The sequence below is a fragment of the Diorhabda carinulata genome, chromosome 6 (genome assembly GCF_026250575.1).
Source record: "Diorhabda carinulata isolate Delta chromosome 6, icDioCari1.1, whole genome shotgun sequence".
In the NCBI taxonomy this organism is placed as follows: Eukaryota; Metazoa; Arthropoda; class Insecta; order Coleoptera; family Chrysomelidae; genus Diorhabda; species Diorhabda carinulata.
Window position 1 is genome coordinate 17,365,370 of NC_079465.1, and position 24,889 is coordinate 17,390,258.

Here is a 24,889-nt window from a genome sequence, read left to right on the forward strand (position 1 = left end):
GCAAATGCTAAGAAAACATTGATTTCAAATGAGTGTAAGCGATCCAGAGTTATATTGGCATTTAATTATGTGTATCGTGGTAACAAATTGCCTTCACACTGTCGTGCAATGGCGGACCTATTCGCGTTTACAGAACACCGAATTCAAGATTTTTCCCAAGACTTGTATGTTATTTCAATGAACAGAAGTGTAAAACTAATAACTGTGCCTCAGTCATGCTGGTACCGGCAACTTACTTGATAGATTAGTACACTCAAATCTGTACAAATGTTTATTCTTCTTTATTTGATAATACGCATCGAACGTGTGGGTCATTAGTATAATTAAGGTTTACAAGTAATGTTTTATACATAAATTAATTCAAATTATATAAGTCTTAGAGCAACGATCGCTTTTAAAAACTGTTTTAAATTTTGCACATCACATGAGGAGGATTCTAGAGGTTCTGGTAGTTCGCTATAAGGAAGTTGCTTCTGTTGTTTCGTTGTTGATTACAGGGTGAAAGTATTGAAGAGAAATTAATTGTTGGACTGTTGTGAGAGGATATGGGTGTCTGAATACATTTGAAGTTTCGCACTTCTAGCATGTCTAGTAACACTCTTAGTCGATTCATACTCAAATCTCAATTCTTCACACTTCTAATTTTTCCTTCTTTTTTCTTGCCATTGCCAGAACAGTGCCATATGCACGGTATTTATATTTGGAATTCTGTCAAAAATTAGAAAATTTTGATAGCTCTACTCTTTTTATTTCTTTTCTCTTATTTCTTTTTTTTCTTCTTATTCTTTTTTTTTCTTCTTTGAAAAAAGATAGAAATAGAAAAGAATGACAAAAATTTGTTCATGAATTGATGTGAGTCGATTTTTTACACAGATAGATCATTCTTTTTTGTGTTTTATAACTTTGCCTATATAATTACGCAGATATTGAAATGTATAGTATTGTTGTTATAAAAGTAGCGATCGATGATAAGGAAAAGTTGAGAAATTGGAAAATAAAAAGTTATAAAACTTGATTCCTGTATAATTCTCGAATTCTTTTAATGGAAGTATCAACAGTATATTTGAATATTTTGATGGCAATGACATTGCATACCTGGAAAGGGGTACTATCACCTAACATCGACGAATTACTGTGATCCATTTGTTCGACGCCAGAATGCTCCGGACTACTTTCTTCTTTCTCGTCATCCTCATCAACTATCGCTGGTCGAGCCGGGGGAGCGAGAGGAAGTGGCGCTGGTGCTTGTTGGGGCGTTGGAGGGGCAGTTGTCTTAGCCGCTACCCTTTGAATGGAGATATTCTTTTTCAATAATGCTATTCTCTTTTCAATATCGTCGTTGCTTTCTTGATGTGGGGGTTGGGGAGTCCTTTTCATCCTTTCTAAGTGCTGAAGCAAAGAAGGGGTGTCTTTATGCTCGTCGTCGCTGCTACCAATTGGCATTCTGTCGTCTTTACCTCCAACAAACGACTTTGGAACTTCACATCCAACGTTTTGAGACATTTTTTTGCCTAAAAAAATTAAAATATCAATATGTACGTTTTATGATAAATTATTTGAATCTTACCTGGTTGTATGTTTTTTTGCATATTTTTAATCCTCGACACAAGATTGGGGACTGACTGCCTGACGCTCTGAACTCCAAACTTAGCAGTACCAGGTACAAAAGGTTTTACAACTCTCTTTTGGGGTACCACAGAGAGAGAAGGATTTCCTTTAATCGATGGAGGTAAAAGAGGTGGTTTTACCATCTTAGTTGGATCTCCGCCTTCATCGGCTTTTCCTAAAAACGTAAGACAAACTTTATTCTGACAAAGCTGACATAAAAGATGGAGACATTACTTTAAACATTTATTGGAAGAAATGACAACAGAAGAGGAAAGTAAACCGGACGCAATACTGTTTTACCCAGGGGGACTGGAAAACAGATATATAACAAAGAAAGAGTTAAAAGAAGCTTCTAAAAAAAGAAGGCAGGAAATAAGTGGATAATAGGCTGGCTAAGAGCCATAATAAATGAAATACTGAGAGTAATAGTGGCACGGGAAGACTAACAAACAAACAGTATTTTTCCAATATATAAAAACGAATACACAAGAGAATGAAATAATTATATACTGCTAAGCACAATTGGTTATCTTGAGATGACATTCAAAAAGATAAACAGAAACGACACATCAAGGATCCTAAAAATCAAAGGAGTGGACGAAACAACGATAAACAGAATATATAATAATATAATGAATACTATAAAAACAAGACACGAAATGGATGTAAACTATGCCCACTGCTCTTGTCGGATGTTTTGGACGAAATTATAAAATAATCCAAAAAAAAAACAAGCGACACATTTCAAAGTGGAACAATGTAATATGGATTACGTAAATGTATCTGCACAGGAATAGCCTGTGCAGATAATTTGGTACTAATCGCTAAAGACAAACATAATCACGATGATAGATTAGAAGAAAACAATGACTCAGTTATAACTTTTGAGCTATATGAGTTATAGTTATAACTCATATAAGAAAAATCTAGGAACAAAACTGTAGATACTAAAATGGAAGAAATGCAATTAAGCTAGTTTGGGCATGTGTCGAGAATGGGAGAAGACATGATAATTTGAGGAGTGTACAAAAAAAGAAATAAAAAGGATGACCAATTAAAACATGGAAGGAGGAATTTAGAATACAGACAGAAAAAAGGAACATTGAATGGAATAGGATAAGGCAGTAATGGATAAAAAAGAATGGAGGAACGTGATACTACATCATAGCTCGATTCCCCACCGCAAGGAGGTGAATTATACTATTTTGTAAGACCTAGAGACAAAATTTCACCGCCAATAAAGTCATTGTCATTTTTTATTATATTTTCTAATGATGCAATTTGTTTTACTTTTAAAGTAAATCCTTATAACGGGGTTTTTCATCAAACACACCTTGAATTATAGGAGGATTGATTATAGTTATTGGATTTTGGTAAGATTAACAAAAACCCTTAATTTTGACCAACAATCCTACGGACAGACGGTTCTACTTTCAATAGATAGTAATAATAGGGTGAGTTGCCATAATATCCACCATTGGTGTTGCGAAAATCCCCACTATATACAAGATAGAAAGATATTTCGTTAGCAAGCTAGTAATAGGTAATATCTTCTTGGAATACCTTTGAAATACACTGCCGAATAAATGTCCAGCCTGTATCACTGACTAGCTAATGTAACCATTTTAGATTTGTTCCTTTTAGTAATGAATATAAGGAAAACCAGTGAAATTATGAATCAAAATGGAAACCATTACTTCCCTAGAGTGGAAATTGAAACTTTCATTTTGCCATAAAGAAAAAAGCTAAGTTGGGAATAAGACTGTGGCCATTTTGAGCATGTAGAAAGATAATAAACAATATTTTAACAATCAATCTCTTTTAATTAACAATTTGTTACAAAAGAATATTAATTTTGAAAATCATCACAGTACATTTACATTGTACCTTAATCTGTTGAATTTTTCGTAATTTTAATTACTCCTAAACGCACTAATATACAATTCAAAAACTTGAAAATCATTTCCAGTAATTTCTCTTCACCAGTTTCCTAATATTTTTTTCCAAAAAGTGTTAATTTTTTTAAGCTATTTCTAAGATGCAACAGTTTACCTCGCTTATTTGGTTACCTGTTATGATTTCATGGAGGTTTAACTTTACACCAAAATTTATGAACTCACCTTTAACTTTAATTGCTGTCTTTATAGCAACTATCTTTCCGCTTTCTAGTTGCATATAAACTCCTTTAGGAGATTTGAGAACTAATACTTTTTGACCTGCTTTAAGAACTATGTTACCCTTTTCGGGTTGATTTGTTGGTATGACTACATCCAAAGGTAATGTCATTTCTTGAGCAGTCATTCCTTGCCGCTGCCAATGTTCAGCTGGTATCCATCTGAAATAATTCGTTATTTGAAAATATTATTATTCAAGTTTAAAAAAAAAATACCTCGATGGTCGTTCTCCCTGTTGCATCGGTCTCACTGAAGCCACGGGCCTATGCCCCCTAGCTGATCCCATCAAACTATAAGCAGGTTGGCGTGAAGCTTGTTTTTCCCTCTCATATCCCTTTTTAGCCAACCGTTTCTCTTGTTGCGATAGTTGTTTTTCTTTTCTATCCACTAGTAGAGATTCGTGTTGGAATGGTTCTTTATTCAAAGTTCTGCCATATTTTTCTAGCACCTTTTGTAACACTACATCTGAAACACGAAACACAAATATATTAATTATAAGACATGTGTGACCAAAGTAATAAGATTTGGCAACATGATGCCTATCAGCCTGAGCTAGACAGGTGTGATTGTACTTTCCACTTTATCAATCCGAGTTTCAATTGTATGCATAGAAATTATATTTGCCTGAACTATAATTATTATAGCTTTCCGCTGGCACATATCATTTTAGGATGGCCAGGAAGTCCATGAAATTCAATCTCATTTAGGGACACCACCATCTTCTGAAACTTACTAAAACGTAGAATTTGTGAGAACTTTTGAGAGATCAGGTCATCGTTTAACAATAAGAATGATTAATGAACAGTTAATGGTGCCAGATGTTCCCAAATCAGAGCCGAAAGAAACGTTAATCTTGTTGAGATTACCAATGACCAAGAATATTGGTTGAAGTCCTTGTAACTTTTTCCTTCTAGACTTCCAATGCTACTAAAAGTATTAGGAATAAGGATTTCACGTCTATAAAGCTCCCAAACAGGACTACTTTGATTTAGATGGTGTTGGTTGAAAAAATAAAAGTTTTATCACTTTTAACACACACCTTGCATATGGAGAAGAGATCCTCAAATTCTTCTCACGTCTTTTGCTCGTTTCCATATACTGCTCAAAACACTCACTGTGGTTTGTTATTACATCAGTAATAAATAAGGTCTCATGGTTGTTTTCTCTTTGGTCTTTGTACTACTGGATGATTAACTAGCAATGCTTTTAGACAAACTTTCAACTTCTTTTGGTGTAGCTAAGTTTTTATGTGCTCAACTAGTGTGAGTTCGAAATACCACCCTGGCATAAACAGGTTGGGCGTCACATTTTTGAAGACCAACTCGACCAAATGCTTCAAACTCAACCTGAACCTCTATTGTTCTATTCGAAAAGGCTTCATAATGTAAGTCAGTTTTTGTATTCGAGTCACTCTAAAGTCAAATCCTGCCCATATAACTACATTTTCAGCTCGCCCTCCAGTTCCAGAGTTCTAAAGAAGTCCAGTATCTGCGCTGGTTAGATTCTCGTTTTTACGCATTATCAGCGGTGGTTTTTGATGACGATACATTCTAGATTATTCAGAATTTCATCTTCCTCACTACATAACCTGCACTTGTCTGCTTATGCTAAATCTAATCTCACTAGGTGCTTTCCAAGGCTTCTGTATCCCGTAACAAAGCCAGTGAAAAGGTGTAGGAATTGTCACTAAAATCCAGATATTTCTTAGAGTGGTCCATTCCTGGAAGAATTCGCTAGAATAATTATTTGATATAAATTTATTTGCTGCATTGTTCCCATATTTTCTGTCTTCTTTTTACAAATAGTTTTAATTTCGTTGGCTAGTCTATCACATTGGTCTGTTGGTTTTAATAGTTATTGACTTACATGTGGAAAGAAAGTTACTTACCTATATAGTTGTCTTTGACGTGAGCCCAATCTTTTTCCTCTACGTCATCGGTTTTGTCGTCCCAACAAAGCGTACTGACATCTTTCATTGTAAGATGGGCATCAGGATTGCATTCATCTACTACTCTGTCGGACATACCTAAATTTATGACAATTAGTTAAGATTATCAATATTTAGATTTATTTTATAATTTACCTTGTTTATTTATTTGCCTATCATATATCTTCTTTTCTAAACAGTTGTCTACAACCAACCTATACACAAAACAAGGTTTTCTTTGACCGTATCTATAAACTCTACATACTGCTTGGGTATCGTGACATGGATTCCAAGAGGCGTCTAAAACTACTACTCTATTGGCTCCAATTAAATTAATACCTAAAATTTAATCGAGGTTGTAATACATTTTGAAAAGATGTTGTATATATTGTACATGTAGTTTGCTACGAACCCAAACTAATGCATTAAATAATAACTGGAGAGAAAATTTGTGAAATGCAATAATTTAGAATATAATAAGGGGTAAGTAGGTTTCTGATAGGGTGGATATTCACCAATAACAGGAACATTTTTCTACATTTCAAAATGCAATTATATGCTTTCCCTGTGTTTGCGGGTCAGTTTATCGGGCTACAGCAGTGTCCTGCTCTACTTCACTTTCTTTTCTAGGATCTCATTAACCACCGAAAATAACTGTAAACGCTCCATTTTGAGGTTACAATGTATACACTTGAAAGTGGCGATCCAAAGTGGTCTGATTGGTTATCTTTTTTATATTCACTCATTCAATGAAAATCACTTTGAAGTTGAAGCATAAGTGTTTTTGCCACCATAGTGTCACTTTAATTAAGTTTTGATCACTTCATTTACGCTGATATTAGTGAAAAATTAAGAATACAATGGGCTTATTCATTTTCAGTGGTACACAAAATATATTTAATAAATCATGATTAATTAATTAATTTTGGCCAATTATAAATGATAAAAAACAGTTTGAGGCACTTTTGTGCATAATTAAAAAGAATGAAGTCAACGTAGTTTATTTTTTTCACATAAAAGAAGGAATCGAGAAGAGGCGGTTCATATTTCGATTTAAAACATCAATGTTATAATTATCAAATTTTTTTCAATTAACAATAATTTAGTTTGGAACCAATCATGATACTAAACACATTGTTTACACTCACAACTTACACTGTCTGAGTTTACCTATAGTCTCTGAAGACGATAATTTGGTTATCAAAACGCGCATCACAGTATGATTGTGAGTGACTGAAGGTAAACCTTTAATAGTGAAGACGATAAATTGGTTATCGAAACGCGCGTCAGTGTAATTGTGTGTGGTGTATTGGTAGTGTAAACATAGTGTTCAGTATGTCAAATATATATCGACATAGGCATGAAAGTATCGAAAATGTATGACTCCAAAGCAATGGGACTGTTATTTATAATTATAAAGACAGAGTTTGAATGAAAAAAAGACAACGTGCAAAGCTGTTACATTGAGTCACGTGGGTGATACGTGGCTGTATCCTTATGTGATAAGTTATGTAGTTATCAATCGAATTTGTGTATGCAGTATTCTTATAACTAGTAACATAATTGTATTGGAACTGCTTCCTCACCTAGTGATCCTGCTCTAGTAGAAACTAGGAACACGTGTATTTTTGGATTTGAGTTGAACTCATTGATAAGTTTCTCTCTTTCCAGAGCACTTGTAGATCCATCTAATCCTGTAAATAATAAATGCCGTTATACTTTGAACTATAATGGAAGATAATTTCAACTGTAACCTGGTGTAGGTGGCAGGTAAGTGTCAGCCTCATCCAATATGAGAATAATTACAGTTTCCAACAGAAAGAATTACATTAAATAACGTGGATAATAAAATAGGATCCCACCAAAGTTAAGAAAACTGATGGATTGATTATAAAAAACTAATATGCTAGTGTAAGGACACAATATGTGGACAGAAAAACTTATAAGAAACTATTTTGTTCGACTATCAACGATAGTACTAGATGTTAATGTAAAAAGATCTTTGGACAATAATACCAAAGTAAACGATGGAGGTCCTGTTGCCAAAAGGAAAGAAATAGGGGAGGAGTAATCGTAGATATCAGCGATGAGGAGGTGAGCAGTACATGCAGTAACACAAAAGCTGTTCCATGCTGCTGCAGAGAGGTTTTTGTGGGGAGGATTACCACACTACCATGTAAAGTCAACGGGGGCTGTTTTCTTCACATTTGGCGACTGTTTTATCGACAACAGTTGATAGTTTACAAAATATTTTTGGAGAATTTATAAATATTCGAGTTTAAACAACTGATCTCACTGACTAAATATTTATTTCTGCAATTGTCTGGTATGAAAGGATATAAATTACTTACTATAGTAACTGCTATTTTTAGCCCAATTAAACGTCTCTCCTGGAACCTGACTCATTTGAAGGAACTGTTCTATTAAATCCAAAGTTATTAGAGATTGACTAAAAACTAACAGTCTATCACCTAAAGCGATGCTTTCTCGTATTATACAAAATAATATTCCCATTTTGGCAGAGTTTTCGATACATCCCGGTTTGTAATCTTGCAGTAACTCGATCGCCTAAAAAGTAAACAATCGTTAAAAATTTAATATACAGCTAAATGGAATAAATTCATTATTTCAAAAAATCCTTCTACCCCGGGACTTCCAAGCTATATCCTTTTTGAAAAAATCCACGTCACCTTTCTTTTGTAATCTCCTTATTATCCCAATAGCATGCAATTAACTTAATCCTCTCCGATATACATGGTACACGTTTTAGGAAAAACCAACATATTTACACTAACCCAGGCGAGACGTTTTGAATCTAAGAGAAACTCATTCTCTCTTGGGGAAGCCAAGACCTAGATCTATCTCTGCTCCTAGAGATTCGGCAAGCGCGATTTAATGTAGTTATACATTTTGTGAATATATTGTTATGTTCATGTATATACAGTAGTTATCAAACTTTGTTTATTGTGTTACATCTTCACCATACTCGACCCTAAGACTACTGCCCATACCTTGAATTCAAATTATTGACGTCTTCCTTCAACTTGAAAATACGATCCCTAATTTTGAATAACAAGTAGAATCCCCAAATTTTTAAATGGGTAGTATAGCTTTGCCATCTATCACTTGAAAGGTCTTCTCATCGTCTACTCAAAAATATCATTTATTACAGCAATTGTGATGGAATAAAATAAAACTATGAGTTTAGTTGGTTTAAAACTTCTCAGTAAATTGTTTTGTAATTATAAGTTGTCAGTATTATACGAGGGTTGTTTGTTTTCCAACCTCCGATAGTACAGTATGATGACCAGGTGATTTCACACCTCAAATGGAAAATCCTAAATCAAAAGGAGGCAAGTAATGTTTTGCTTTTGAGGGTAGATATAGATGAGCAATCCTAGTTGACCATCAAAGGGGGCAATCAAATTCACTCTCAGCATTTCTAATGAAGGCATTGACATATCGACAGTCTAGATTAAAGAGAACCGAGTCCCCAATAGAAATACACTAGTAACGAGACTGCTGTTAAGAACATCAAGGGGAGTACACCATAAGTGAGCCAGATGAACCTTAGATTTGAATGCGAACATCAAAATAGCCCAAGTGAACGCTCACCACGCTAAAGGTGCATGAGCAGTTATTGTTCAGATGTTGACTTAAGAAAATCTTAGCCTACTCCCTATCCAACGACATATCAGATGACACACCTGTAAAAACACCTAGGTAATATATAACACAAGAAGCGGTAGTATACTAAGATTCTGTATCAAGGGAAGAAACGACATAAACCATGTTTGTCTTTCAGAAGCTTTTCGAATTACGAAAAAAGATGTTAAGAAACCGTTATAGTCTCCTGCTACTATGATGAGAACAGGTCTGTATAACCACTAGAGCTACAAAGACTAGTGGAGTACTGTCAGAGAAAGAAGTGGCCAATATTCCTAGGATGCGATGCAAACGCCCACAATACTATCTGGGAAAGCGAGAACACCAACAGCAGCGGTGAGCAACTCTTAGAATATATATTGAATAATAACCTTTAAAAGAATTTTTAGACATAACATTAAGTACATCAAAAGTGTGAAAAACTGAACGGTATCGAATGAGCTGTCTCTTTCTGAGCACATATTTAGACTAGAGAGCGATTCCACTGAGTCAGAACTCAGTAGAAATCCAAGGAAAACTGTTTGGGAAACATACAATACCAATCTACAATATAATTTGATGCGCACCCAGAGCAGAACGGCTAGACACCAACTGATTCTGGAGCAAGATCTCAAAGAAATAAGAAGTGGTGGAATGATCATCTGTTCAAGAACCGAAACACGACACCTCTACATTGTGGCAAACTGTTCTGAGGACTGGTAGAGTTACACCAGAAAACTCACTGCCTCAAAAAAAGGAATCAGAAAAACAAAGAAAATTCTGTAAATATATTGACTGTATACCTGTGGCTGCAAGACTATAAATTATATAAATATATATATATATATATATATATATATATATATATATATATATATATATATATATATATATATATATATATTATATAAATAATATAACCATGGCACTAAGGAAACCGGATGACACCTTCAGGGAGAATGAGCAGGATAGAGTATAGCTCTTGCTAAAGACTCTTTCGGGGGAGCGGCGGTTCGGCCATAGGAAACAAAATGGAAAAAGGAAGACCCCGAGAAAAATGGGATAACAAGCTAGGAAAAATGTTAAAGAATGATAAAAATATATCGTCAGATAAAAAGCGAAATTTCCGGATTGATAACTTGGAAAAACATCTTGTTATAAATTATATTAGATTTTTATAATTTTGTTAGAATAATATACAAAGTTTGCAATTTTGGGTTAAAAAATATACAAAATGTGCATTTTTTGTGCATATAATAGTCACTGAAAAATGTCCCTTAAAAAATACTTTCCACTAGAGCATGAAAAAAAAAACAACAAAATATGGCCATATTTACCCAATCATAAGGAATACCACTATCCTCCTTAGAGTCCTTTAATGCCAAAGGATTCAATTTAGAAAATGGATTCTCTTGAACGGGGGTCGGCAGTTGGGGTTTTTCGTCTTTATGTTCATCCTCGTTTTTAATTTCGTTTTTAAATTCAGTCTTAATATCGGACTGAAATTCGTTTTTAAACTCTGTCTTAAATGGTGTTAAAGACGGTAGAGGCGGTAATACATTAGGTTTTACATCGTATATATCTACGCCTTCTTCAATTTTAGGCTCTATCTTAATATCACTGATGATATTAATTTTCTTGTCCATAGAAGTTGTAGTTGTGGCTGTGCTAAATACTGGCGGCAGTTTTATGTCGCTTATAATATTTATTTTCGGTTTATTTTCGTTACTAATCTCGTTTTTGAGGTTAATCATATTCGAGACATTCGGTTTTAGATCTTCTTTCTTCATCCAAGAGCTAGTTGAATTTGTTAAATGGGGATTAAACTGATTGTTCGGAGGACCAAAGTAATCGCTGTGTTGATTATCATAGCTAGTAGTGTTCTCCTGCTGCTGGGGTTGGTTCCAATAATTCTGTTGATAATTGTATTCGTTTTGGAAATTTGTGTTGTTCTGAAAAAAAATTCATCACAATTAAAATTCAATATTAAATAATTTTTATAAAATTTTTAACTTTAATACAGAGATTACGCATATTATCCTCACATGTTTTATCTATCGTGAGGTCGTATCAGCTTAATGCATCGAACATGTCGATTGAGTTTGAATGTAAGCTACAAGAATATCTTATGGTGGACTGTAGTTCTATGGTAGGCGACTATAAACTTGTAGCCAGGGTGATGATAATTTGGGGTCTCTGTAAGAGATTCCATCCTGATCGCCAGAAGATCCGAAAGTCACGAATTCTGTTTGTGAATGTTTATTACCTTCGATACCCCATGATTTTAGTTAATGGTTACACTGACTTGAACAGGGATGTAATTATACATGAATTTATCCTCTTTACAAAGTAACTTCTTTTGTTTTGTAGAGGATAATGGAAATAAGAGGGTTGGTGTGGTGGTAATAGTTCATAGTAGCATTGTTGAGCACATAGGTCTTCAGAGAGGCTTGTCGTGATCCACTTGATGTTACAAAAGGCTGATGTTCTTTGAGAAGCGGATCAGGTGCTTTGGCTTGAGCCTGTTGATGTCATTATGTGTGTTGATAATTAAAAAGGAATTTTTTTTTCAAATTGTAACATGGCACATATCGATCCATGATCATTTTCCTAAATTCTCTAATGCAATTTGCTGGAGATTGCGCTGTAGTTTGCAAGCACAGCTTAGGGCACTTCACATTTGAATATTTTACCCTTATAACTCTCCAATTCTGTGGAAAAGTTTATGCCCTATAATTTTATATAAATAGATTTGGAAAAAAAATTTAAACCTAAGCTTTACGGAAATTGTTAAATAATTTGTTTATTGACATACTGAAATATAGAATATTCTTAAAAAGTTGGTGTTCTCCAATTTTGAAAATTCAAAATGGGACCCGCATTTACTTACTTCATATATATATGAAAAATTTTCCGCAGAAAAAATTATGAACTATAAAAATATAGGCCCACAAAAACTACACAATTCGAAAACTCATTTTTTAGAAGTCAAAGACCGACAGGTACTGACAAAATATTATCATGAATCATATAATCATGAATTGCTATGTATTCAATTAGGGACATCTGTTATGGGGGAAGTGTTGATGTTGGGTTGATTTTTTAACCTTACTTGATGAGAATACTGTTTACACTACCACTACAGCAACACTCACAATTACACTGACTGTTTCAATAACCAAGTTACCGTCTTCAGACACTAAAGGTAAACAGTTACCTAGTGTGTGTTGGTGTAATGGTACTGTGAACAGTGTGTTCAGTATAAATATGACGAAAGGTTGCAAAAATTCGATGATAGACCTGAGTTTTCGATCATCAATAGACTTAGGGTATATACACATTAAGGAAGAAAGAAGAAGTTTCTTTGGGTTTTACGACTTTAAATGTTATAAACAGTCTTGGAATATAACTTTTTTGCAAAATTAAACGAAGTTCATATATTTTTTTCAATCTACAAAAAAATGAACGTTTCAAAAAAATCATATAGAAATGTTTATTAATTTTTTCACAGTTAGTGGATTCTGAATCATACGATGTCACGACATAGTCTATAGTACTAAAATTGGTTTTAGATATTCTGGTTGGTGCAGTTGCGGCACTCTACAAAATCTATATAAAATAAAGGCTAAGGAAGATCCTTACTGTGACTGTGGACAATTATAAGACTTGAGCTACACCTTTCTTGGTTAGATCATCTCACAAGGACAGCTTTTAGTCAAGTACCTAATATGAAATGGCTTAACACTCTAAGTAGACACTAGGCGTTTATATCCAGTTTTGTAATGCATGGCTTAGCTTATAATAGTTGTAGAATGTTGAAAATATTTTTAATTTAGTAGGGGCTACTTTCTAATTTTTTTTTGTTTACTTCCAGAGAAAAAAATCCTTTCTTTATCCTACCCTCTGTGTAATATCCTGGATACACCACAGAACGTGAAGAGTCTATATTTGTTACCATTGGTAGTCACTTATTCCTAATTTTGAATGGCATGAAGCAGATTTTCAGTCGTACTTCACAGTACACTCTTCAAACAAATTGGTAACAAGAGAAGAAGAACATTTAATGTCGTAAAATCCAATTGAACTTCTTTTACTTCCTAATAGGTCTATCGCCTAACCTAGTTATCATTATCAGAGAGGTAAACTAGACTTGAAAGTTAATTTACCTCTCTGAAGACGATAAATGAGGGAACCGAGGTACTAAATTACCTCAACCATCAGTTAGACTGCAATATCTTATAATTAAAGAAATCCAAACAACATATTTTCATTTACCAAAAAAAAAAAAAAAATGTGAACAATAACTCAAGTATAACTTTCTAGAAAAGAAAAGTTCCGTTTTTTTATTTACTAGATAATCTGCAATTATATAACCCTACAATGTTAAAAACTCACTTCTATATTATAATTTCTTTGGCGATCTTGTCCAAATACAGGATTATTTCCATTTCCGCTACACCCAATTTCCATAATATCTTCAGAACTAGGTTGCATATTATTATTCACACCATCCGGTACACTACCCACGGAATTTAACATGTTACAGGCATTCTTTAAAGGGGTAAGAGCGCTAGTGGTATTCAACGAATTATTCATGTTATTTAATGATGTCAATGTTGAATTTCCACTCAGTGACAGATCCTTTGTTTTCGATGTGAGTGGAGTTAGTGATACTTTTGAAGATAAAGGTGTTAGAGTGGAATTTTGAGAATCCAGATTGAGGAAACTGGTTTTTTGAGTATGTTCTGATAAGTTGAAGCTGCTGTTGTAATCGGTATTTGCGTTGGAAGTGTTCGGGTAATTATAATTATTACTATTAGGAAACGTTGATGGGAATTGAGCATTTTGATCAAATTCTTGATCGTAATAAGGTTGTAATATAGTATCTGGAAAATTGTTGGATATGTCTTGTATCGTCGTGGAATCTTGACTTGATGTACATTGCTGAGTTTTTATTTTACTCTGCTGAGAGAGGGCGTTTGCGAAGGATGTAATTGGGGATGTGCTAGAAAAAGTAGTGGTAGGAGCGGTGGATACTGATTGAACGAGAGGAGTTCCTGTACCTTCGGTGGAACTATTATAAGGAGTTACGGAAGCAGCGGGCTTTCCATTTTTCCCTTTTGCTGGAGTTTTCCTCTTTGATTTTGGTGGAGGTTTTTCATTGGCAGTTTTTGTTATAGGTGCTCCACCTACTTCTTCTAAATCTATATCTACAGCTTCACCACCGGCTCTTTTCTTAAGGAAGTTGTATAGAACGTCGGGATGATTCCAGATTTTACAACATACAGCAAAAGCTTTCAGCGGATTTGGCACAGCTTGAACTCGAACGACTTCGTTCATAAAAGTTTCATATAGTGTTCTTTGAAAGGGCGTCATCCTTACTAATAACACATATTCCTCTTTTTGGGGTAGAGCAGTTTGCAACACCGCATGAGATCTCCTTTGAACAAAACCTATCAGTAACGAATGAAGTACATGGGCTCTATATCTCATAAGTTTGATATCTGCTTCTGTTGAATCTATACACTGTCCATTCATAATGGGTCTTTCAAACATATTGCAAAATTCAGTTTTTGAACCGAGATAGTTTGGTCTGACAAAATCTACCATACACCAGTACTCCATCAAGTTATTTTGTAGTGGGTAACCGGTTAAAACAACTCTTCTTTTGGTTTCCATTTGTTTCAGCGCTTGGGATATGGAAGCATGAGAGTTTTTGATGCGGTGACCTTCGTCACAAATAACCAGATCGGGACCAGGTTTTATTAAAGCTGTATGTACCTCTGAAAAAAAAAATAAAAAAAAAACTGTAACTCATATTACTACTTGAAGATATAATTAGGCAAATGAAAGAATTATATTAAGTTGGATCAAATAAAAACTATTATAAATGTCTTTAAGTAGCCTGGTTATACTAGACAACATAATTATAAGAACTACCTAAGGCAATCCATAAATATTGCAACTTTTCGATCATAGTTTTACCAAGTAGGACATTTAAATGAGAAAAGACTCAACTGTGTTATTGCCTAAGGCAATCTAGAATTTTCATATCATTCAGCTGAGAAATCAGAACAACATTGAACTGACAGGTCAGTGACTTGTCTAATACTCCCTCAAGATAATAGGCAGGGAAGAGGAAACGAAAACTCAGAAAAATAGCCTCCTTCAGGAAGAGATTTCATTGACAAAATATTTTTTTAAGTGTGGATTCAGAGCAGTTGGAAAGCCAAAACGCTACCCAAACAATCTTATCTATAACACTAAAATAAATTTAAGCTTCTTTCTCTTCAAACTTTTATAGACTCTTGGCACATTTTAGCAACAGTTACAAGAAGACTTCCTGAAAAATGTTCGGGATTTTGAGCTGAATCTTATTCCCTAAGATTCACTGTAAAGAGGATTATGATTCTAAACTATGGTATGTCAAAACGTTTTAAACAAAAGAAAAGATTTTATACGATTTTGAAAATGTGCAATTTCTATCTTTCTATCCTAAGAGAAAGTGTACAAAAAAGTTCAGAGCAACTGTGGCAGCTATTAGATAGCAGATGAAAACATAAGACAGAAGAAGATGAAGAAAGAAAAATTTTGTATGCTGATAATTACTCACCATCAAATAATTTGCTATTGCGGTTATCATCAATTTCTGGATTAACTTTCCTTCGAGATTTTGGCATTTTCCTCTGGCTCAGTAATCTGAACTGTTCATAGCCGATTAATAGCACACCGCCGTTTGTTCTCCATTCATGTATGACTTTAGCTCTAGCCACCAGAGTTTTGTGGCTGTCATTTAAAACGAGAATATTAAAATTTCTCGGTCTTACTTCTCCATGTGCTGCCAAAGGGCTAAAAGAAAAATAATAAATGAAAATTTTCAACACGTTTTTTAATAAATAGTACCTGCTGGCCACACTTTCTTCAGGCGGGATCCACATATTATATTCTGCCATCCAATTTTGTAAAGTATTTATAGGCATTATACATAGAATTGTTTTTGCTGACGTATGACGGAGGAAAATGTCAGAAAACGTAACAATTTGAAGAGTTTTTCCAAGACCCATAGAATGGGCCAAAATACAGCCGAATCCCGTAGAGCTTTCAAATCGACTAGTGCTTTCAACAACGTTATCATATAGAAATCTGAAAGAATTAATAAAAATTAACAAAAATGTAAAGTAGACCTAAGTACCAAACTTATATCGAAGAATATCCCGAAGTAGTACTTCTTTCTTCAATATCTTGCATGATTTTTTTTGTTATTTGTAGCAGCTTGTTTCTTACACATATCATCAGATTATCTGGTTAAGTACCACGTCTTCTTAGTGATGAGCTCTTCTGATCCTGAATGGTTCTTTCAGTTCTCTTTCTCCTTTAGTTCTTGTTTATGTTTTTTCATTCTAAGCCATCCCCTCCTTTATTTCCTCTTTAGCATTTTATCTGTTTCAATATAAATTTCGTTTTTTGAAATATATTAGATGGCATCTGCCTTACAATACATCCTTTAATTTCATTTTGAATAATAATAATAAAATTTTTCACAACTTATTTCAATTTCCACCTATTTCTATTTGTTTACTTAATTACTTTTATTTTTTTCATGTTTTATATTCTATTTTTCAGTATATAATTTTTATTATTTCAACAATCTCCTCTTGTAACTTATTCAACCGATCGATTGTTTCTTCTTTATCTTTATTGAATTCCTTAATCAATTCATCATAGTTTCTTCTGCATTCTCCTTATTTACTCTGCCTTTGCCATGTGTTCTTTCAATTATTCTACTCCTTCCAAATACCTGGACTAATTTTCCTTTTTATTTTCCATTCTCCTTTTTATCAGACCACATTGCTAAACGAAAAACTCAAGTCAATCCATTGACTTAAGTTCTGTTTATCAACCATTATTTTCTTCAATTCTTTATGGCACCTCAAATTCTTATTTTTTACATAAACAGGTTGTTATCTGCCTTTTGCTGATAATTAGCTTCATTTATAATATTCACCTTCTATCTAACTGTAATATATTTTCTCTGAATTCCTCTGTAAGTGAAAATTAATAATGCAAAAAAGAAACTATACCTGACTCCACCGATCTGATGGGGTTTGATAATCCGAGAAATTTGCGGTGCTACAAAAACGTCAGGTTCTCCTTCAGGATGACCTACGTTTACCAATACTCTTCCTTGTTCATCTGGTTGATTGAATTGATCATTGGTATGCATGCCAGAGTTTGTTGGATCATCTTCTGTTTCTTCCTCTTCTTCTTCAGGTTCAGATACCACGATACAATCATCGTCGGAAGATATGTCTATTGTTTGTACAGGTGGTTTACCTAAATTTGATCCAAAAAATAATTTTAAGAAGTCTAATTGATATGAACAACAAAATGAGATTTTTCGTACAAAGGATAATATAATTTCATAAAAATAAAGACATTTTTGTTGTTCAATTAAAGTGGATTACTTACCCTTAGGTTTATGTGTTAAAGGAGGTGACATAATTTTTCTTTCATCACTTTCGCTATCGCTATCACTATGCCTCTGCATAATTGGTGGCATCATTTTTTTCGAGACGGGAGCAATACTGACAGAAGGAGTCAGATCAGGTCCTGTAGGAATCTTTTTAGGGGGCAAAAGATTTTTGGAGACTTTAGGAGCGCTCATGGGTTGCTGGGCTACCTTCTTTTGGTACCTAAGTAATTCAAATGGGCGTTTAGGAATACGAGTCATTGGCTTAGTTTGTCCATTGGGCAACTTTACTAGTACAGTGTTACCGATTCGTGTTTGTTGTGATGTACCTAATGAAAAATTAATTTTATCAATTGTTATTTTACAAAAAAAGCATTTGAAAGTCTTTGTTACTGCAGTATGTTATACAAATTACAACAAATTTAAAAAATGAATACTTAGTGACATAAAAATACAAATAATAGTATTATTAACTATTCACCAACAATTATAACTCAATAAAGATTCCTGTATGATACCAACTATCTCCTTTGCTCTGTAATATGAACTATTAAACTATGACTTAACAGCAAATCACCCAAATTTGCAAAAATACATATTGCAATATGCAGATTAGGGTGGTTCTCGAGACAGCCTCTTATTTTGTTCTATGATGGATAAAAAGGGTTCAAGGAAAATTTCAAGTAAAATCTTTGAAGCTACCAACCTTTAAATTATTAGAATAATTGCTTTTTTTATTTTTCTATACTGATAGAAGTATCAATGTCAACACAAATTTCTTCAATACAATATTAACCAATGTAATTTCAATTATTCTAATTCATGAGAAAGAGAAGCACTAATCTAAATTTCATGTTCAGACATCCAGATCAGACTATCGCAAAACGAACTAAATAAAAATCAGGATATATTCCGAATTTCATTTAATTCAAGAGATAGATTGTAATCTAATAAGTGACTATCAACTACAAACAGGATCAATTGGATTGAAGTCAAGACAGTACACTGGCAATATCACTGCTTACATTTCGATCTCTCTTCCAGATACTGGAACACGTCGATAATTACCAAGTCTGATCTTATAACTATTGGGGTTAACAGAGGTCCAGTTACTGCGCCTTAACTCAAACTTATCAAGCTATCTTCTTGTCAAATCATTCCATATCTGTTAAAAATCTTGGTGAAATGAAGTAGATGTTGAAATATATGTCTCCTTGTCACAAAAATAAAATCTGATTGATTTTTTTCCCTGTTTTGAAACCTTCTTAATTATCCAGAAAACGAGATTGTATCTCCAATCAAAACAATAGTCGCAGTACACTCTTAGGGGTATAAGTTGGGTTGTATACATAGACAAAATGATTTTAATAAAATCCACTCATTGCATTTTTGTCAAATTAACAAGTTTCATACAACAAAATATTTTCACTAAAATAAATTCTGAAGCACTCAAAGTAATATTAAAAAGTACCTTGTAATTATAGTAGTATATAGGCAAACAACTCAGTATTTAGGAAATAGACTAAAAGGTCATTAATATGATAAAAAAGACCATCTAAGTAAAATTTATAATTCTATTTTGGCTGCTATATGTTTTTGACCAAGGAAAAATTCATTTGTCTGTTTAAGGGACTGGTACCAGTTATAATTGTTTGAAAAATTGATTTTTTTCTTCAGTTTTCGAATCCTTTCACTTTAAAAAAATCGACAATTTTTTTAATTCTTTGTTCTTTTTATTTGATTCGTATATTTTACTGTAATTTAGGAAAAACAGTAAAAAAGACCTTAACTTTACATATTTTTTTAACAGCCACCATTTTTTTTTTCAATTTTTTTATTCACAGATTGTAAATTACCTTCCTCTTTAAAGAGCTTTTTGAATTTTTTATTTTAGATTTACCAATTTCGAGATTATCTCAGAGAAGTGGGGGGCTATCATTTTCGCAGTCTCAACTTTGGCGCCCTCTATCTAAAAATTTTTTTTGTTACACTTTATTATCAAAAAATAATGAACAAAAAGTTTCATATGAAATTATGATAAAGAAAACTAGGAAAAAAAATTAATTATGCATCATTTTTTACCTTTATAACGGGTACTAGTCCCTTAAAACAAATTTTTATTTTGATATCTATTGATTAATATAATTACGCAAATTGTCAAGTCATATTTTGATAGAGACCGAAATAGGTCAAAATGTCATTTTTTACCTGTTACTTTAAACTAATAATTTTGTATCAGAATATACCAAAAATCAAGGTGATTCATCACGAAAAAAATCATGATTAATTTGTGTGATAAACTATCAATTGAAATTCAAATTGGTTGCTATTTTCAAAAAAGTTTATTATTAAATCTAAAAATCTACATACCGGGTTTTGAATAATGGCCACCTTGTAACAAGGATATCACTCTATTTTGCATTCTTTCTTGTGCTGCTTGTTTTTGCAATTCTCTCAGAAGCCTTTGTTGCTCTTGTACCCTCCTGAGACGTTCAACTTCCTGCCTTTGAGCCGCCAGAGTCGATTCATCCAGTTTAGTTTCATCCATAACTTCACGAATGTTTCTCCTTAACGCAATTCCTTTGGGCAGCCCAGGAATCTCCTCACCATCAGCACCTGTAATTCAATAAGTATTAATTTTTCTTCCACTAATTTAATAGATATGCAATACCTAATTTTTTAGTAGTGACAACAACTTCATTTTCCACTACTTCAGTCTTTTTGGGTTTCTCCCCTTTCTTGACCGTTTCAAAACTGATCTCCCCCATTTCTTTCAGTTTTTCTTTAATATCAATATCGTAATCTTCCTCACTGGCAGCTTCCTGTTTTATAGGAATATTGGGCTCTTTGGGAGTGTTCGAATCAGGCGTACTGGGAGGTGGTGGTTCAGTAACAGTAGTCTGTTGCACCAATTTTTCAAAAAAGGATGCTCCACTACTACCTTCATCTTCATCAGAGTTACTTGGAGCTTGAATAGGTAGTTGAGGCACTGGAAAATTTTTATTGGGGGTAACTTTCTGATTGAGTGGTGCGTTGGTGTTGAGTTCATGAGATTCATCTTCTGAATCTTCCATTTCTGATTCAGAATCATAATCAGACATTTCCGTCTCACTAAAACAAATTCAATATAATTTTTAATAACATAATTATTTTTTAAGATTAAATGCAGAACTTCAAACTATACATCTTTTGCTTTCGTCATGTTTATTTTTAGCTAATATAAAATTATTGCTTATATTTTAATATAATAGTGAATTTACCTCATACGAAACATGTCTAAAGGTGAAGTATACAGGGTGTTTCAATAAAAAGTGATCCCGTCTCTAGGATAGATAGAAAACTGAATAATATTTGGGGTTTGCTTGTTTATATGAATATGTTTTGGAAGTTGGCAATCCAATGAATTTGTTTTTATGTCTGATTCTCATAGTGGGCGCTAGTTACACGATTCGTACCAAGTAGTATTGAGCATAACTTTTTCAAGTTAAGATTTATTAAGACAAAATTTCAAATGGATTGAAACATCATTTAATTTTAGACCAAAAAGGTACTCTCGATACCGTTTTTGGAATATTTTGATTTGGAAATTATAAAGTAATAACTGATGCTGATATAAAGTATTGATAAAGTTATTAATTATTATTATTATTAATTAGTAAGCAGTATGTGAATTGATAATTTGTTGTCACGTAAATGAGACCCTATTGATAAAACAGATATATTTACAATAATTGGGACTGAGGGCTTTTGTTTCTTGTAACGTTTCACAAAAATCCAGTCTAATAAGTATAGGATCTTGTTTTTCAAAGTTAAATAAGTATGGGCACTGAGCTATTGGAGGCATTAGAATGAAAGAAACAACAATTTGGTGATTATGTATTGCAGTTCTGGGACTTAAACTGTTGTTTGTTTCATACTAAGGCCCTAAAAAATTTTTTTCTATCATTGAACAAGGGAGCATATAATTAGCAACTAATTATGGAAGCATTCTACTAATATGGCACTTGATTGTCCCATTATTGTTTTTTCTGTCTGCTCATATTGCTCTACTAACTTTAGTGAAATAAATCTCATGTTTTCTGGCACACCCGATTTTGAACGACCTTCAGGAAATTCATCCTGTAGCAAAGTTCGACCACGATTTAATTCAGAAACTAACGAAGCACAGTGGTTCGTGATGGTGCTTCATCACCAAAAGTCGAAGCGAGTTGATCGGCACACTGTTGGTTTAATCCACTTCCAAAGTCATAGAGAATCATTGCGCGTTAATGAGAACAAAAAATTGAAATTAGCCCAATATCATAGGAATTGGAAGCAATGGATCAAAATACAATGAATCTGAAGTTGAAGCAGAAAGATATCAATTTCAACCAGGTTATGTGTCATATTGTCAATACCAAAGTTTGTGAAAGGTTGTTTGTCCAAAATTTATTGATAACTATTAATGTTATTGATTATTTTTTTCAAAAAAAAATATATATAAACTAGTTTGAAATTGCTGGCCCGTTCTTCATTTAAAATAAAAAAACTTACACAACTTTTATGTACAGAATTTGTTCTTCTAAAATGTTACTCATTTATTGGAGAATAAGCATGTATTGCTTTCAAACACTGACAATATATTTTTATAATGTGCTCATAACTAAAAACTAATTGTTTTGCTTTTGTTTCCCATTATTTAGCTTCTAAAAACACGTGCTTCCGACTTAATATTACCTGAGGTTACATGAGTTTGTTCACAAACAAACTCAATTAGTCTAAACTTGTGGTTTCCACAGTGAAGATGTCTAAAAGGGAAAAGCACACGAAATTAACAGGGAAGTGCGTTCTACCATCATTGTTTTACATAATAAAGGCAAATCCGAGCGTGAGATTACTTTATAATTGAAGTTACTGAAAACTTGTGTTCAAGTTCACACTTGGGAAGACTAAGAACTACCACATCAAGTGAAGATAATTACCAGCAAGCGAAACAGATGCTTAATAGCATCAGAAATCTACGTTATGAACAAAATCAGAGTTAAACCTTTATCATTTACTAAAATAACTGAGAGATGCAAAATCGTATGGTCGTGTTGCCATTTGATAACCTTTGCTAAGACCACAAAACAAAAAAAACAGTTGCAGTGGGCTCTTACCCAGTTCAGCTAACTATAGATTTTTTTAACATCTTTAACAGTTTAATAAACACTTAATATTTTATTGGAATTTTATTTAATTTTCCTACTTTAATTAAGGTGATCTTACTTTTGGCTTGCAGTGTATATGAACATGAATTTATAGTATCTTGCCACTCAGTGGGCACTGGGAAAATATTATTCATAATATATATGCTCCAAATCAGTCTAAAATTAGGGTTTAATAAATGGAAGCAAAATATTTAGATAAGTGGGAATAAAATTAATATCTATCTATATGAAAAATATGAGTGTATTAAAGTTTAATAAAACATCTTAATTTTTGAATTTTAGTCATTATTCAAATTTAATTCATTATTGAAGTTGCGAGAAATAATTCTGGATTTATTCTCTTACATGTTATCACCTCCACACTTTTTTGTACTAAAATCATATTCAGAATGCACTTATATAACATGTATATGAAATTAGCAGAAATATACTCTACTTAGTTCATACTAATACTTGGAGAAATTATACTTAGATAATTAAATTACTTACCTCAAGTCATCAGTTTTTTTACCAATAGGTAATCCACTAGGACCAAATTTGAACTTTTTCATCGATATCTCATTGGATATCATTGATCTTTTTAGACCTGGAATAGAAAAATCATCTCCACTGTCATCTTCAGGACTACTGTTCATTTCATCTTTATTCTCTTTGGGTTTCGCCACCGGGACATTTTGAGGTCCCATCTTGGGTTCTCTTGGTTTTTCAAGTCTCTGTATCGTAACATCACCAAGTCTTTGAAGTACAGGGTCCATCACGAGAAAAATGTTCCTGTCTATATTCTGTGTACTAAGATAATTCGCAGTTGACAGAAAAATCCATTAAGGGAGTCTTAACATTTCTGTCATAAGTTTTAAATAGTTACGTTTGTTGTTTACATATGGTTATTGAATATTTTCAAAATAACACATTGTCTGTATCTGTTTATAAAATGGTTTTGTTTACATGCAATTTTGAATTAGCCGCCATTTCAATCATCAGAGGGCCGGTAAGATATTTTAATAATTAGAAAAATCCACTACGTTAATAAAGTAAATGCTGGATATTTCGACTTGCCCAAGTGATTAAAAATCATTATTAACAAAGTTTTGTAAACACATCCAGTTTTAGTTTTCAAGATACAATAAACACTATCACAACTAGCAAGATTTACCATACACTTTTTTCAGATATCACGAACATAGTATGCATTAATGTAAATAATTATTTTGAGGAAGTCAGGAGAAACATTAGAATGTATTTCCAGAGTGCATATATATAAATACACGTTAATTAAACAGGAATTATCAAATATCAATAATCACCAAAATGGCATTGAACCACGGCATAACTCACTATTACAGAAACATCGACAGAGAGCGCTGGTTTATTTTGGCATATGTAATTAAGATTCTGCCTAAGCTTACAGATTTCGGAGATTTTACGCTTCGACAAACCGTAAGATAGTTATATTAAATAAAATATTTTACATAGAGAATAATATCTTAGCTCAATTGTGATTTAGCTTATTTGTGAAATAAAAATCTTTGTGAATAATGTTCAAATGTCTAGAACTATTTTTAAAATATTTGCTTTAATTTTGCTTCATTATTTTTGTGAACGTTTTAATAATTTCACGAAATACACATGTCTATAACTGTAGCATAAAACATCCATTATACATGTGCTTCCTTAAATTTAAAAATATCTACTATCCACTTGTGGAAAATGTTATATTATACACCGCAAGATGTACCTTCAGAGCGTACGTTTATTATATCGCAAAATTAAAGATCACTTATAAAGATTTTCTGAAACTATTATCGGTTAATCGGATTATGATTGAATGTTCAGAATGTAATCCTGACACATCCATCGAAGTAATCAGCTCATAACC

General features: G+C 33.0%; 1 protein-coding gene across 1 annotated transcript in view; it reads right to left on the reverse strand.

Annotated features, from left to right (window-relative positions):
• LOC130895718 (uncharacterized) overlaps positions 1-24,556 on the reverse strand; it is a 40,581-nt gene extending 16,025 nt beyond the window's left edge. Inside the window, exons 1-17 of the mRNA XM_057803217.1 lie at positions 23,503-24,556; positions 20,496-20,935; positions 20,195-20,440; positions 17,824-18,153; positions 17,436-17,688; positions 16,258-16,497; positions 15,968-16,203; positions 13,750-15,137; positions 10,692-11,306; positions 8,061-8,277; positions 7,296-7,403; positions 5,866-6,048; positions 5,671-5,808; positions 3,998-4,247; positions 3,729-3,943; positions 1,568-1,783; positions 1,096-1,511 (exon numbers count right to left, since the gene is read on the reverse strand). Of these exons, the coding sequence (XP_057659200.1) occupies positions 1,096-1,511; positions 1,568-1,783; positions 3,729-3,943; positions 3,998-4,247; positions 5,671-5,808; positions 5,866-6,048; positions 7,296-7,403; positions 8,061-8,277; positions 10,692-11,306; positions 13,750-15,137; positions 15,968-16,203; positions 16,258-16,497; positions 17,436-17,688; positions 17,824-18,153; positions 20,195-20,440; positions 20,496-20,935; positions 23,503-23,768 (5,757 nt within the window). The 5' untranslated portion in view covers positions 23,769-24,556. The remainder of the gene's footprint in view (positions 1-1,095; positions 1,512-1,567; positions 1,784-3,728; positions 3,944-3,997; positions 4,248-5,670; positions 5,809-5,865; positions 6,049-7,295; positions 7,404-8,060; positions 8,278-10,691; positions 11,307-13,749; positions 15,138-15,967; positions 16,204-16,257; positions 16,498-17,435; positions 17,689-17,823; positions 18,154-20,194; positions 20,441-20,495; positions 20,936-23,502) is intronic.
• Positions 24,557-24,889: the final 333 nt, after the last annotated feature.